Source organism: Podarcis muralis, chromosome 1, assembly GCF_964188315.1.
Source record: "Podarcis muralis chromosome 1, rPodMur119.hap1.1, whole genome shotgun sequence".
Classification (NCBI taxonomy): Eukaryota; Metazoa; Chordata; class Lepidosauria; order Squamata; family Lacertidae; genus Podarcis; species Podarcis muralis.
Window position 1 is genome coordinate 44,972,917 of NC_135655.1, and position 13,290 is coordinate 44,986,206.

Genomic DNA, 13,290 nt, shown 5'->3' on the forward strand with positions numbered 1-13,290 from the left:
TTCAACATTTACATGCAGCCACTGGGAGAGATCATCAGGAGGTTTGGGCTGGGTGTTCATCAGTATGCGGATGATACCCAGCTCTACCTCTTTTAAATCAGAACCAGTGAAGGCGGTGAAGGTCCTGTGTGAGTGCCTGGAGGCGGTTGGATAGCGGCTAACAGATTGAGGTTGAATCCTGACAAGACAGAAGTACTGTTTTTGGGGGACAGGAGGCGGGCAGGTGTGGAGGATTCCCTGGTCCTGAATGGGGTAACTGTGCCCCTGAAGGACCAGGTGGGCAGCCTGGGAGTCATTTTGGACTCACTGCTGTCCATGGAGGCACAGGTCAAATCTGTATCCAGGGCAGCTGTTTACCAGCTCCACCTGGTATGTAGGCTGAGACCCTATCTGCCTGCGGACTGTCTCACCAGAGTGGTGCATGCTCTGGTTATCTCCCGCTTGGACTACTGCAATGCGCTCTACGTGGGGCTACCTTTGAAGGTGACTACAACTAATCCAGAATGCGGCAGCTAGACTGGTGACTGGGGGCGGCTGCCGAGACCATATAACACCGGTCTTGAAAGACCTACATTGGCTCCCAGTACGATTCCGAGCACAATTCAAAGTGTTGGTGCTGACCTTTAAAGCCCTAAACGGCCTCGGTCCAGTATATCTGAAGGAGCGTCTCCTCCCCCATCGTTCTGCCCGGACACTGAGGTCCAGCTCCGAGGGCCTTCCGGCGGTTCCCTCACTGCGAGAGGCCAAGTTACAGGGAACCAGGCAGAGGGCCTTCTCGGTAGTGGCGCCCTCCCTGTGGAACGCCCTCCCATCAGATGCCAAAGCGATAAACAGCTACCTGACATTCAGAAGACATCTGAAGGCAGCCCTGTTCAGGGAAGTTTTTAATATGTGACATTTTAGTGTATTTTTCATCTTTGTTGGAAGCCGCCCAGAGTGTCTGGGGAAACCCAGCCAGATGGGCGGGGTACAAATAATAAATAATTATTATTATTATTATTATTATTATTATTATTATTATTATTATTATTATTATTATTATTGCACGTTCAAACCTGGGATTGCGATTAAGCTCTCTCCTCACTAATTACAAGCTTCAGCCAAGGTCTGTTCCGACACCATCATCCTGGAAAAGTTATATCAGCTGTTACAGAGAGGAAAGTTGGGGACTTCACTTAGAGCAGGCTGCCTCAAACTCAGCCCTCTAGATCAGTGTTTCCCAACCTTGGGCCTCCAGCTGTTTTTGGACTACAACTCCCATCATCCCTAGCTAGCAAGACCAGTGGTCAGGGACGATGGGAATTGTAGTTCAAAAACAGCTGGAGGCCCAAGGTTGGGAAACACTGCTCTAGATGTTTTGAGACTACAGTTCCCATAATCCCTGACCACTGGTCATGCTAGCTATGGATCATGGGAGTTGTAGGCGAAAAACATCTGGAGGGCTGAGTTTGAGGAAGCCTGACTTAGAGCTACTGTTTTCAGCAACAGCCTTATATCTAATGTAATCCAACTCTCATTCTTCATTGGGTAGAGGAGATGTGTGTGTGTGTGTGTGTGTGTGTGTGTGTGTATGAGAGAGAATGAATAAGCCACTTCAAGGGCATGATTAACATTTCAACAACATAAACATCTATTCAGCACCGCCGCTTATCATTGCTCCTAATAGACAATCAAATTATTCTCTGACATAGTTAAGGCAGTGGTAGGTAGTGTTAAGAATTCCAATCTGCTGACAAAGCTGCCATACACAATACACCGGTGTAGCAATGAAATTACAATGATAAAACTCTTTAGCAGATAAAGCTGCAGTCCAGTACTCACTAGCCTGGGAGTAAGCCCCATAAATTCCATTGGCACTTACGTCTGAGTAATTATTCTTAGGATCAACCTGTATGTCTGAAAGTAGGATTTTATCACTAGTACCTAAAAAATTATTCTTCCATTGAGACTGAAAACTCAGATAGCCCTAAATTTTATATGAAGTATCAACCTTTCTCTCCCCCCTCCCCCTCCCCACTATAGGCACAGGAAGTCAATTGAAATACTGAGAAAGCAGCGGGAGGAGAAGCTTCAGTGTTTCAGAAGGAGCCGTAGCCTCAGCCCACAAAAGCACCTCAGCCTTTTGCAGACAGTGGAAACGAACCAGAGGGATTTAGATCTCCCTAGCCGCCGCCGCGAATACCTACAACAACTGAGACGGGATGTTGTGGAAAATACAAGGTAGAGATGGCCAAGGGCCTTTACTGGTGTCAAAACACTCATATTGTATGACAGCACTGATGAGACATTTGAGGAGACTAGAAGATAGCTCATGTTCATGTTCCAGCCAACTGAAGGCCTTGTTTGATCTGTCTGAACTCTCTTCTCAGCCATTAAAACAAAATCACATCTGAGGAAGGGTGGTCTTGGAAGTAGATAGAAGTTTGTTTGTTTTTTCCTTCTTAGGTTGATGTCTCTCTTGCTTCATTTCCTGGGTTGTTGTCAAACTGAATTCTCCCCATAATCCTAAAGGATTTTTCAGTAGGGAAGAAGCACAATCCACACCACATCCCATGATTTCTGCTTGACAAAGATATTCTAGAATTGGAAAAGCTAAAGGAGAAAGCAGTATTATTATTATTTTGTAAAGTGCATTCTCATTCTAGTGTCATAAAGCAGTGCTTGCTCTAATATTTACCACTATTAATAAAAGACAATGATTGTAATGATTTTTTCATTCCCCCCCGAAGAATTCAAGAACCAAAAAAGATCCAGCATCCTTCGGAGATCGAGTTGCTGCTCCGAGATTACCAGAGGGCGCGAGAGGAGACCAAAATGGAAATTGCACGAGCCAGGGACAAGCTTCGGGAAAGAGCTGAGCAAGAAAAGAGGCGCATTCGAGAGCAGATGCACTCTCAGCTACAGAAGGCAAGTTCTAAACCACTGAAGGTTGTGTCTATTTAGAGGCATGCGATGCAATAACCTTTCTAAAGCAAAGCCAGTACAGTATCATCAGGGCTTGGATGAGAGACGGCATGGGGACCCTATGTATATCACCTTGATTTCCATGGAAGGAAAGTGGGATATAAACACATTAAATAGGTAAAACACAGTTTATCACTCATGGAAATGGCACCCCACCCCAGTGTCAGAAGGTTCTGAGCTGCATCCACATTTTTGTCCTAAAAATGCTAAACATAATAATAATAATAATAATAATAATAATAATAATAATAATAATAATAATAATATTTATACCCTGCCCATCTGGCTGGGTTTCCCCAGCCACACTGGGTAGCTCCCAACGGAATATTAATGTTAATAATAAAAAAGTGATACACATCAAACATTAAACATTTCTCTAGTAGTACAGGAGCAACTGACTAAAATTAACCAACAAAAATAATGATAATCACTTATTTCCATTTTTCAGAATTTAACTATTTAAGCTATTTGTCTAAATGTAACAGGATTATATACCCCCGAAATATGCATCCCACAAACAGGGGGGAAAAATCCCAACTACAGATTCAGAAAGAGCCCCAGTAAGCCTGTGTACACACACATCCTGTAGATCCTCACACCTTTATTTGGCCAGATGCCCAATATTCCTCAGAGAAGTGAACTGAGGAGTAACTAATTTCCCCCATTTTTTGCAGAAACCACCTATGCAGAGTGCAAATTGATTGGTCCTTGTAACAGCTATCAGTTATGCTACCTCCTTCCTAGCTGGCTGTACAGTCTGTTAATTAGCAAACCCTTGTGGCGATCATGAAGACACCCCCCCCTTGCCTGGAATAATGTTTCAAGGCTGTTGTTGTGTGTGTTTGTTTTAAAACCCTACATTTAATTTTTAATTTTTTAAAGAGGACTCTGGATAAAGATGCCAAGTGTCTGGAAGGGGTGGAAATCAGTGCTAGATTCAAAGTCAGGTGTGCACATCAGAGGAGAGAAAGTGGGAAGAAGAAAATGCACTGGTTCCCATAGGTAGCTTAAATTTCTCATAAAGTTGTCAGTTGCTTATGTTTTCAGGAAATCTATTACTTGTATGTTAAGCAAAAGTGCAGACAGGACCAGTCACTCACTTTAGCATCATTAGGTAAATTGCAAGCTGGAAAAAATGAAAAACTAAATCGAAATGAGATATTAAAAAAGAACTAGATGGAAAATAAGCATCTTAAGTGGTTGTGTGAACAAACTCCAAAACTATTTGCTTTTCCAGAATTAATAACATTGGTCTATTAATTACAGGAAGAAACCAAACTGAAGACCCTTGTAAGCACAAGCACTTTATGCACAGATTCCACCCTCAGTCTGTCTTCAGGACCAACATCTGGATACAACAGTAGTAACACAGCCACTTATCCTACTAGCATCCTTGGCAAACAAGAATGCCAGGTAAAACAAAAACTTATGTGTCAAAGAAGCATAAGGGTAGTACAAATTGATGCTTGGCTTGTTGTTGTTGTTTAGTCGTTTAGTCGTGTCTGACTCTTCATGACGCCATGGACCAGAGCATGCTGTCTTCCACTGCCTCCCACAGTTTCATCAAATTCATGTTGGTAGTTTCAAGAACATTGTCCAACCATCTCATCCTCTGTCGTCCCCTTCTCCTTGTGGCCTCCATCTTTTCAACATCAGGGTCTTTTCCAGGGAGTCTTCTCTTCTTATGAGGTGGCCAGAGTATTGGAGCCTCAGCTTCAGGATCTGTCCTTCCAGTGAACACTCAGGGCTGATTTCCTTAAGAATGGATAGGATTGATCTTCTTGCAGTCCATGGGACTCTCAAGAGTCTTCCCCAGCACCATAATTCAAAAGCATCAATTCTTTGGCAATCAGCCACCTTTATGGTCCAGCTCTCACTTCCATACATCACTACTGGGAAAACAATGTGTGTCAGTGAAGGAAATACAGTGGGTGGAATTCAACATTGTGATGCCAAAAGTTCTGATGCCCTGGAAATCCCCCCCCCCCCCAAGTGGCCTTTTGCAGGGAAATTGCCACACCCACTTTATCACGAGACCCTGGAGAGTTGGTCATGGGTCAATATGGTCTTTGGCTTGAAAAGTGTTAGACACACCTTATTTAGGGCATAAAAAAGTGAAGCAATCATGTGATGGCTTTGGAAGTTTGCTGCAGAAGCCACTAAGGGTAAAGGAGGCAAGGAAAGAGGACTGTCTAATATTGAGTTGATAGATTTGAGTGTGGATATTGGTTTTCACCTGTGAATGTACATTGCCTTTTTTTTTCTATCTAGCAGACTTCTCCCAAAGATCCAGAACACACAAGAGAGGATGCAAGAGGCCGCTCATCTATCAGAAACCGTCAGCTTTATGTACTTGAACAGCTTCAAAAGGGTTCTGCAAGTGGTGAGGGTTAAATAAATCTGCTTATCATGAATTCCATGGGATGGGTCATTTGTTTTAAAAAAGGAGAGAAGTAAAATAGCCATGGCATTATAAACATGTATTTCATGCATCAGCAGTTTGATAAAGAAAGTAGCAGTTAGCAGATACAGTTGTTGAGCAGTAGCTATTTCACACATTCCAAGAAAATGCAGGTCCTCAAATTTCACAGCACGTTAGCAACATCTTATGGCACACTTCAATGGGAAACATGTATTACCTTCATAGAATTATAGAGTTGAACAAGACCACAAGGGTCATCTACTTAATTATCCTCTACATATTATAGAAAAGCTGGTGGTGAGACATTGTAAAATTTGTGGGGGAGAAGAATATTAATATTAAATCAATTGGATGTATGTCTGCTGATAGGAATGCACTGGAACCTTTGTTATCGTACACTTCCTTGGTAAATACCTGACTCAAGTGATGGGCAACTCAGGGGTAGGCAAACTAAGATCCGGGGGTCGGATGCGGCCCAATAGCCTTCCCAGTCCGGCCCGCGAATAGTCTGGGGATCACGGTGTTTTTACATGAGTAGAATGTGTGCTTTTATTTAAAATGCATCTCTGGGTTATTTGTGGGGCATAGGAATTCGTTCATCCCCCCCAAAAAAAAATATAGTCTGGCCCACCACATGGTCTGAGGGACGGTGGACTGGCCCACAGCTGAAAAAGGTTGCTGACCGCTGGGCTAACTCCTTTCAGCTCAGCAATGAGATGACGATTATGAGCATCATTGGAGAAGACTCTCCCATCCAGTCCTCCATTTTCAGTTCTTTATTGGCTCATAATTCCTTGTGCATGTATTCCTTTCCAAATTGCATTTATGTTCACACATGCTGCTTGAGAAATGTAGTGTGGGAGTCAGGGAAGGCAGCTGTGAGCAAAGATCATCCATTGAGCACAAAATCCTCCGATGCATGAAACTCCTCCACTCCAACCCACCCCAACAAGTGAAAAAAGCAAGCAACCAATCAGGAAACAAATGCACCAACCAATCAGGAAACAAATTCACAACTTTGACCTTATGGAGCAAGTGGAGTTTTGCTTTGGTGCAATACTTACCTGTTGTAGAGCTCTTGCTTAGCTAAGATCCAAATGGACAGTCTGCACGAGGATTGGGCTGCAAATGTGTAAGTACAACAGACTTCAACCTTGGAAATTCCCAACCCAACCGATTTCTCTGGAGCAAAGATGTTCTGTGTATATTTTTTAAACCTCTAGTTGACCACGGGTCCATAGGGGTAGCCATGTTAGACTTGTTACACCTTAGACTAGCAAATTTGGTCAATAGAGGGTGGAGTTCAAGGAATCAGCTTCTGACATAAAGCCAGCAGCAATGGTCACACTGAGTGCCTAGTATGATGAGTGCAGACCATGTGTGAATTTGTAACTCTTGATTTATATTATGAGGAAGAATTTCAGGGTGAGGGAGCTCACCTCAGAATACATCTGGGCATCACAGCTGGGAATATATAGACTGTTGAGCTGATTCGCTAAAGATCATCATGCATGTGCGAAAGAATCATCCAAATCAAATCCAGCTCTCTGCAGCATCTGGTGTGGCATCGATTCCTTATTTGTCTCATCTCTTTCAGAGACTTTTCCTATGACCTCTTCATCTATGGGAAGGAGCAGTATCCCATCACCACTTGCTTCTAGCCATAGGTATTCTCATAGCCTAGTTGTTTCACCTAGCGCCTTCCCATCCTCTCCTACGAAAGGATATGAAGATCTGTCCAAACACGTCTTGGCCAATGCTACTGCAGAGGTGAGTGGGTGAATGTGATGGTGGCTCTTTTTTTATCTGGCCTAGAGGAGGCTGTAGAAAAGCTTTATACATTTGCTGCTTAACTTTCCCTTTACAAGGGCCTCCTCACATCTGATATTTTTCTTACATGGGGGCAACATCTACATAAGGAAGAATGTGTAGGGTCCTGACACTAGCAGGATAATTTCTTTGGTTGTGTGTATATCTGAAAGATGCTGAGAATGCAGCTCCTATACACACATAATGGCAACAAAAAAAGCACTGACATGATTTTTTTCACAATTGTCTACATCTGTTTTCCATATACAGCAGTTTGGGTCCATGAATGCAAGCTGTCCTTTGTGAGATGGCCCTATGTAATCTGGGGGAATACATATGGTACAAAATTCACTGCTTTAAAGCTGCAAGAAAATGCCAATGTACTCTGCTGAATGTAAAATATTGCTTTAATGAGAGAGGGAATCAGAAGATTCTCAGAAAGAACAATAGATATCCTTTTATCTGTCCAAGTGTACTTTCCCACCGTTGGATAAGAAAACCAAGACCTAAAGTGTGGTAGTACGTCAAGCCACAATGTTCCATAATAATCTCACTGGCTGTTTTTAATCTGAAGTGAAAATGTTTTGTATGATTTCAGTTTATACATCTGAAAGGACCTTAACATAGTTTGAACGTATTTGCCAAGGTCTGGTTTAGAAAGTGCTTTTATATATCTGAAACAGCAACTCGTGATTTTGACCAGCTGCTGCATTTTTTATCCAGCATGGTGGATGTTTTTATAATGACAGCAAATGGGAGTATAAATTACGATCCAAGGAAAGCAGCAGTTTATGCTTCCCAGTTAGCCTGCTTGTTTACTGTGAAAGTTCTTCAAAGAATAGCAAAACATAGTTCCCAGTCTCTATATTTTAATGGATAATTTCATTAATGAATAGTTATATGGCATTCACAAGAGGTTACTGAATTCCATTCTCAAGCTGAGCTCAGTCACGGAATTGAAACAAAGCTGAGTTAAATGTAAGGGATTTGTAACGTCCATAACTATAACAAGGAATTTTAATTGCTTTCAAAGGTTATGGCAGTATGCTCAAATGACCTGAGGAATCTTTACAATGGCCAGGCAACAGCTGGTTGGAAGTAAGTTTATAGCAACTGTTCCTTCAAGTATTCTCAAGACTCTTTTTATTATATTCTTAATGAAAATGCGCTTTCATGTTGCCTTTCCAATCAGATACCAATGTGTGGAGAAGGATGTATTAGTTTATTATAAAGCCTTCTCATCTTCAGCAACCAAACATGGGTTCCTGGGAGCAGGCATGATCAACAAACCCCTTTCCACCGTGTTGTGCATGTTGAAGGATCCTAGTAAGAGACATCTGTATGACAAAACCATTACCACGGCTCAAGTGCATAAGAAAATCACCAGCAACATTGAGCTGGGTGAGTATGAAAAGGAGCAAGTGGGGGGGGGGAATCATAACCCTTCCCTCCACCCGCTGCTTTCCCCCCTAAAACCCCTCCTCCCAGATTTCCTGAGACATGTTTGCTGCATCATGGGAACAAGCAGCTGGGAGAACAGCTAGGTTAATCCTCCGAGTGCTGTATTTTTAAATGTGAAGTCTGACTGAATTCTGCCTAAATGAATGGGGAAATGGTTCTCATTTCTACTCTATGGATTTAATTTCAGTGTACGTTGTGAGTGACGTTTCTTTGTGCTACCAGAAGCAACCAAGAGACTTCTGCTGCATCTCTGTAGAAGCCAAAGAGGTAATTATATCAATGTTCAATAATCCTCATCCAACACAGTGTAAGAAAAATAATCAAAACTAGTTTTGTGATGAAAGTTGGACACCTCTCATACAATATCACTGCAACGATATTTTATTGAATAGGTTTTTACTTACCATAGCATTTTAATTGTGTGTTATGTCCGAGCTTTTTTATGCTCTCTGTTGCAATTAACTCTCTTGTTTGGGGACTTATTATTTTTTGCTATGTTATGGGTTTTGGTTTATCTGTTGATAGGTGATTCCATAAATTTCACCAATAATTACAATTTTGGATCCCATGCTACACATGGATGGTTGGACACAAATCCAGTGACTCAAATCAGACTGATTGTGATGAACCGTTCTTTCCTGTTAACAAAAGCAGCTGAACTATGTGAAGTCTAGCACCCTAACTAACAGAAGAAAGGAACTAACAGCCAGGAAGAGAAACTCCACACTTGCGCCTACTGGTTTTTCTCAGGGTAGCTTTTTATTCTGATTTCTTTGTATCCAGGAGAATGTGTGCATCCTGGCCATTCAATCTGTGTATGAAGAGTCGATGCCTCGTCCCTGTAAAGATATGGTACGAGGGGAGATTTTGCCCAGTGCTTGGATATTAGAGCCTGATATGGTGAATGGAAAAGATATCACTAAAGTTATCTACATGGTACAGGTAAGTGTCTGTGCAGATCTAGAAACTAGAAGTTTAGCAGGCTTGGGAACCTAATGAAGGATGATTGTGTTCTGGAAGTGGGAAGCTCATGCATGTAGCAGCTGTTTATCATTTAACACATTTGTTGGAACATGTGAAGGGGGCTTCTACTGATCCAGTTTCTACCTGCCTGACAAATGCAACCTCCTTCAGCTAGCCTCCCCCATCTCACTGCAGAGGATACAATTTGGCATGTTTCTACAGAAGCGCTTGAAATGGACTCTCAACGCTTACTGACAAAGCTTTCTTTTATTGCTGCTCCAGGTTGACCTTGGTGCCCCAGCCATCCCTGCAAGGCTTCTGAGCTCCATTGCCAAGCGACAGCCTTTGGTGATTGCTAGGCTTGGCCACTTTCTGGCTGGTTAGGTATGTGTGGTATACATGGTCCACAAACTCAAAATGTAAGATACCAGCAATGCCAGAACTTGTTTTCTAGATAACTCAAAAATGGGAGGACAAAAGAAATCCTAGGAAAGCTCACTGCACAACACAAAACCACTAAGGAGCACCTGCTTTCGATATGGCAATCAGAGACCGAACCTTAATGAAGCATCTGTCGTTCGGCTGAGTTTTCCTGTTCAGCCTTTTAGAGAAATGCAACTTCAACAGAAACAATGGCCAAGCGAAACGTGTTCCTTTTGCAAACTACCAACATTGGTAGGCGAAAGCCTGGTTGTAACCACTAGCAGTTTTCAGTTGAAAACTTTCTTCATTCAGACTATTGGAAGACTGCTGATGCTGTAAGCCATGTAAAAAAAAACTTGAAACTTAGTGAAACGTTTATTTTAAAGGAGCACTTCACCACTGAAGCAAAACTACTGTAATGTCCTTTGCAGAGTGCCTGAACAAAAGGGTACTTGTGAATGAAGAATGCATTGTATTAATCACTGAACAATGTCAGCTTACTGATAGGATAACTTTCCAGTCCTGTCCAGGGGAAGTGAGGGTATACCAAGTTCCAGGCGTTAAACAAGAAGAGTGGGTGGTTTGATAGGTCTTGTGGTCACCATTTGCCCTCAGTCAGAACCATAACTCAGGAAGAGACACACTGTTCTACTACAGAATCACTGCGCCACAAGCCTAAGGGGTTGAGCCACACGAAACCGACAGCTCAACACAAGAACAGGGACTAGTCTACTGTAGAGCAGCAACTGCTCTATACTTATGAATTGAAGCTTCTTACACATTATCTAGTGAAGCCATTAGATTAAAAACTCATCAAATCTCTGTATCAGCAGCAGGTTAAATTATTGTGAAGATAAGCTCAGAGCAGGGTAAATTCACTAAGATGCTTACCCTACCAAGATGAATTTGATTTTAGGGGTCAGTGGAAGCAAGCCCATGCAGAGCTTGTCTGAGGCCTGGGGGTGGGAAAGCATAAAGTGATAAACTCAAACAAAAGCCAGCAGTCCCTGGTGGGGCTCCCTGGCTGACTTAGCCCTCCGAGGACCAGGGCGAGTGTACCTAGCTGCCTGCCCCCTCTGTACAGGCCTGAGCAAGAGTTTATCTTGCTCTGCTCCCAGCTCCACCATGCTTATCGGTATTCCCCATGACTCCTTCCTCTTTATTACATAACTGCACTTTCTGCTGCTCAACGTCTTGTCTGCAGTAACCCATCAAACCCAATTATATCAAATAAATCACGTTATGATTTGTTCCACTCCAATTGTTCATAGTGAAGGAATAGCATCAGCATTCTCTTTCCCAACTCCCCACTATAGTGTCCAAAAGCATGTTTTCTTCATGTGAAGGTGTAGACAACTTGATTCAGGTTGTTTCTTAAAATAAGACTCCTAGCAAGCAAGTAGTACAATGGCATCGTATTATAGCTACTGCATCATTTTCTGCCAGCCTGCTTCTTGTCCATTAGGAACTTGCTTCTTGAGCAGTTTTCTTAGAACTTTCCACTGCTCGGAACTTGTTTGCAGCATTCCATGTGAGTAACAGGAGATATAACCTGACCATGAGCTTTCTTCCCTTTGCTGCAATACTTCTCTAGCTAATGAAGTGAACCTCTTGTTTCTCACAATGGAAACGAGGCAAAGACTAAGGCTGTTTGCATACATTGTTGGTATGTGAGCTTAATAAGTAAGCTTGATAACTGCTATATAGTAATCCCAAGTAGTTGTGTACCAGCGCCACCATGTTTCTTTAACTCCTTCCTGTTGTGGCAGAAGTGTGGGGAAGAGGGACACTCCCCTTCCTGCCCTGATTTGTAGGCGTGCCTTGTGTTCTGGGATGGTGCTGCCTGGAGCCTAGAGCCTAGCACTCGTGTGTTTTCTAAAAATGGGGGTGGTACTCTGCTTCAAATTTCAGTAATTTCACAAGTCTCATTTAGCTGCTGGTTGTGCAGAAGAGCTCTTAGCGCCACAACTGAAGCTGTAATCCAATGCAGCTACTTCAAGACATTTATGTTGACTCTAATAGGGTTTGCTTCAGAATAAACAGGGATAGGATCGTTAACCCTTCTGTCAGCATCGATGATGCTATTACAGTTATCAAAAAATAAAAGCACAGAAATTCTATTTGGTAAAAAAAAAGTTTGGTGAAATATGCCAAATACAGTATTAACGGAAATCCTGTGAGGCAATTGAAACTGGAAATGATTTGCAGAATCAAGAACACCAGCGTAGTCTTGCCTATAATTATTATTTGGGGGGGGGGGGGGAGGTATTCTGTAAATTGCCCACAGTACCAGCAATCACCTATTTTAGGAGATATTTCCAATCACTGGCCAAGTATTTGCTACATTAGTTTGTTTCTTTTTAATTTTTTTTGGACATGGCACTCTGTTAACGAACCAAACAGCTTTAGCAGGAACAACATCTAAGATGGACTCTATTCTCAACACAGATGGTGCCTATTGAAGGATAATGTCTTATTGTACAGTGCATCAGATGTTTATTTTTATAATTGCACACAGTTGTTTTTCTATGTTTACAAATTAAGTTATTTATATATGGTTTTATATGCTGAAGCTAATTATTATTTTTCCAGGTATTCGATTAATGTATGCTTTTTAGAAATACTTGATACTTCAACAGTACTATTTATATAATAACTGGTTTCTTTTGCAACTATAACACTATGGTACCTGTGAATGCCTAGAATGAGAATAGTCTTAAAGTGAGGCAAAACTATTTTCTGTGAAATCTTCTATTGAATGTGGGGGGAAATATACTCAGTTACTGTACCATATCTTTAGCCCATATCTGCTTTTAACCAAGATTGCTATTTTCATATCCTCACAATAAAAATAATTTTCTATATATGGAAATGACAGAAAAGCTCCATTATTCCCCTGCCTATTTTGACTAGGCTATGCATCAAGAGATGTTGCTAAGCTTGCCCCCCCCCCAATCTCTTTCATCAGTTTTCCTGTTTGCCTTGTTCCAGACTTTGTTAATATATTAGGAGCAGCAAAAAAGAGGTAATGTAGAAGATAAATGCTGCGAGTCTTGTCTGTCCACCACTACATAAAATGGCAGTTATGGAACTATTGCAACAGCATAATGTTAATGGTTTAGCTACTGGCACCCTTCCACAAATCTCTTCCTTGGATCAAAATCAGTAACATTCAAGTAGCCTAAATTGAAGATTTTGTTATAGTGAGCGATACCCACATCTAGATGATTCGGGAAATTTGCTGGTGG

General features: G+C 41.9%; 1 protein-coding gene across 8 annotated transcripts in view; it reads left to right on the forward strand.

Annotated features, from left to right (window-relative positions):
- The window catches only part of STARD9 (StAR related lipid transfer domain containing 9), a 100,281-nt gene extending 87,373 nt beyond the window's left edge, over positions 1–12,908 (forward strand). For 5 of the 8 annotated variants that reach the window (XM_077927276.1, XM_077927268.1, XM_077927281.1 and 2 more), the window contains 10 exons: positions 2,023–2,220; positions 2,730–2,911; positions 4,235–4,377; positions 5,236–5,347; positions 6,984–7,156; positions 8,229–8,293; positions 8,388–8,596; positions 8,844–8,923; positions 9,440–9,598; positions 9,902–12,908. In XM_077927276.1, coding sequence (XP_077783402.1) covers positions 2,023–2,220; positions 2,730–2,911; positions 4,235–4,377; positions 5,236–5,347; positions 6,984–7,156; positions 8,229–8,293; positions 8,388–8,596; positions 8,844–8,923; positions 9,440–9,598; positions 9,902–10,003 — 1,423 coding nt within the window. In that variant the 3' untranslated portion in view covers positions 10,004–12,908. Of the gene's footprint in view, positions 1–2,022; positions 2,221–2,729; positions 2,912–4,234; positions 4,378–5,235; positions 5,348–6,983; positions 7,157–8,228; positions 8,294–8,387; positions 8,597–8,843; positions 8,924–9,439; positions 9,599–9,901 lie in introns of those variants that run through there. The other 3 variants (XM_077927287.1, XM_077927272.1, XR_013392571.1) reach the window with 2 other exon arrangements.
- Positions 12,909–13,290: the final 382 nt, after the last annotated feature.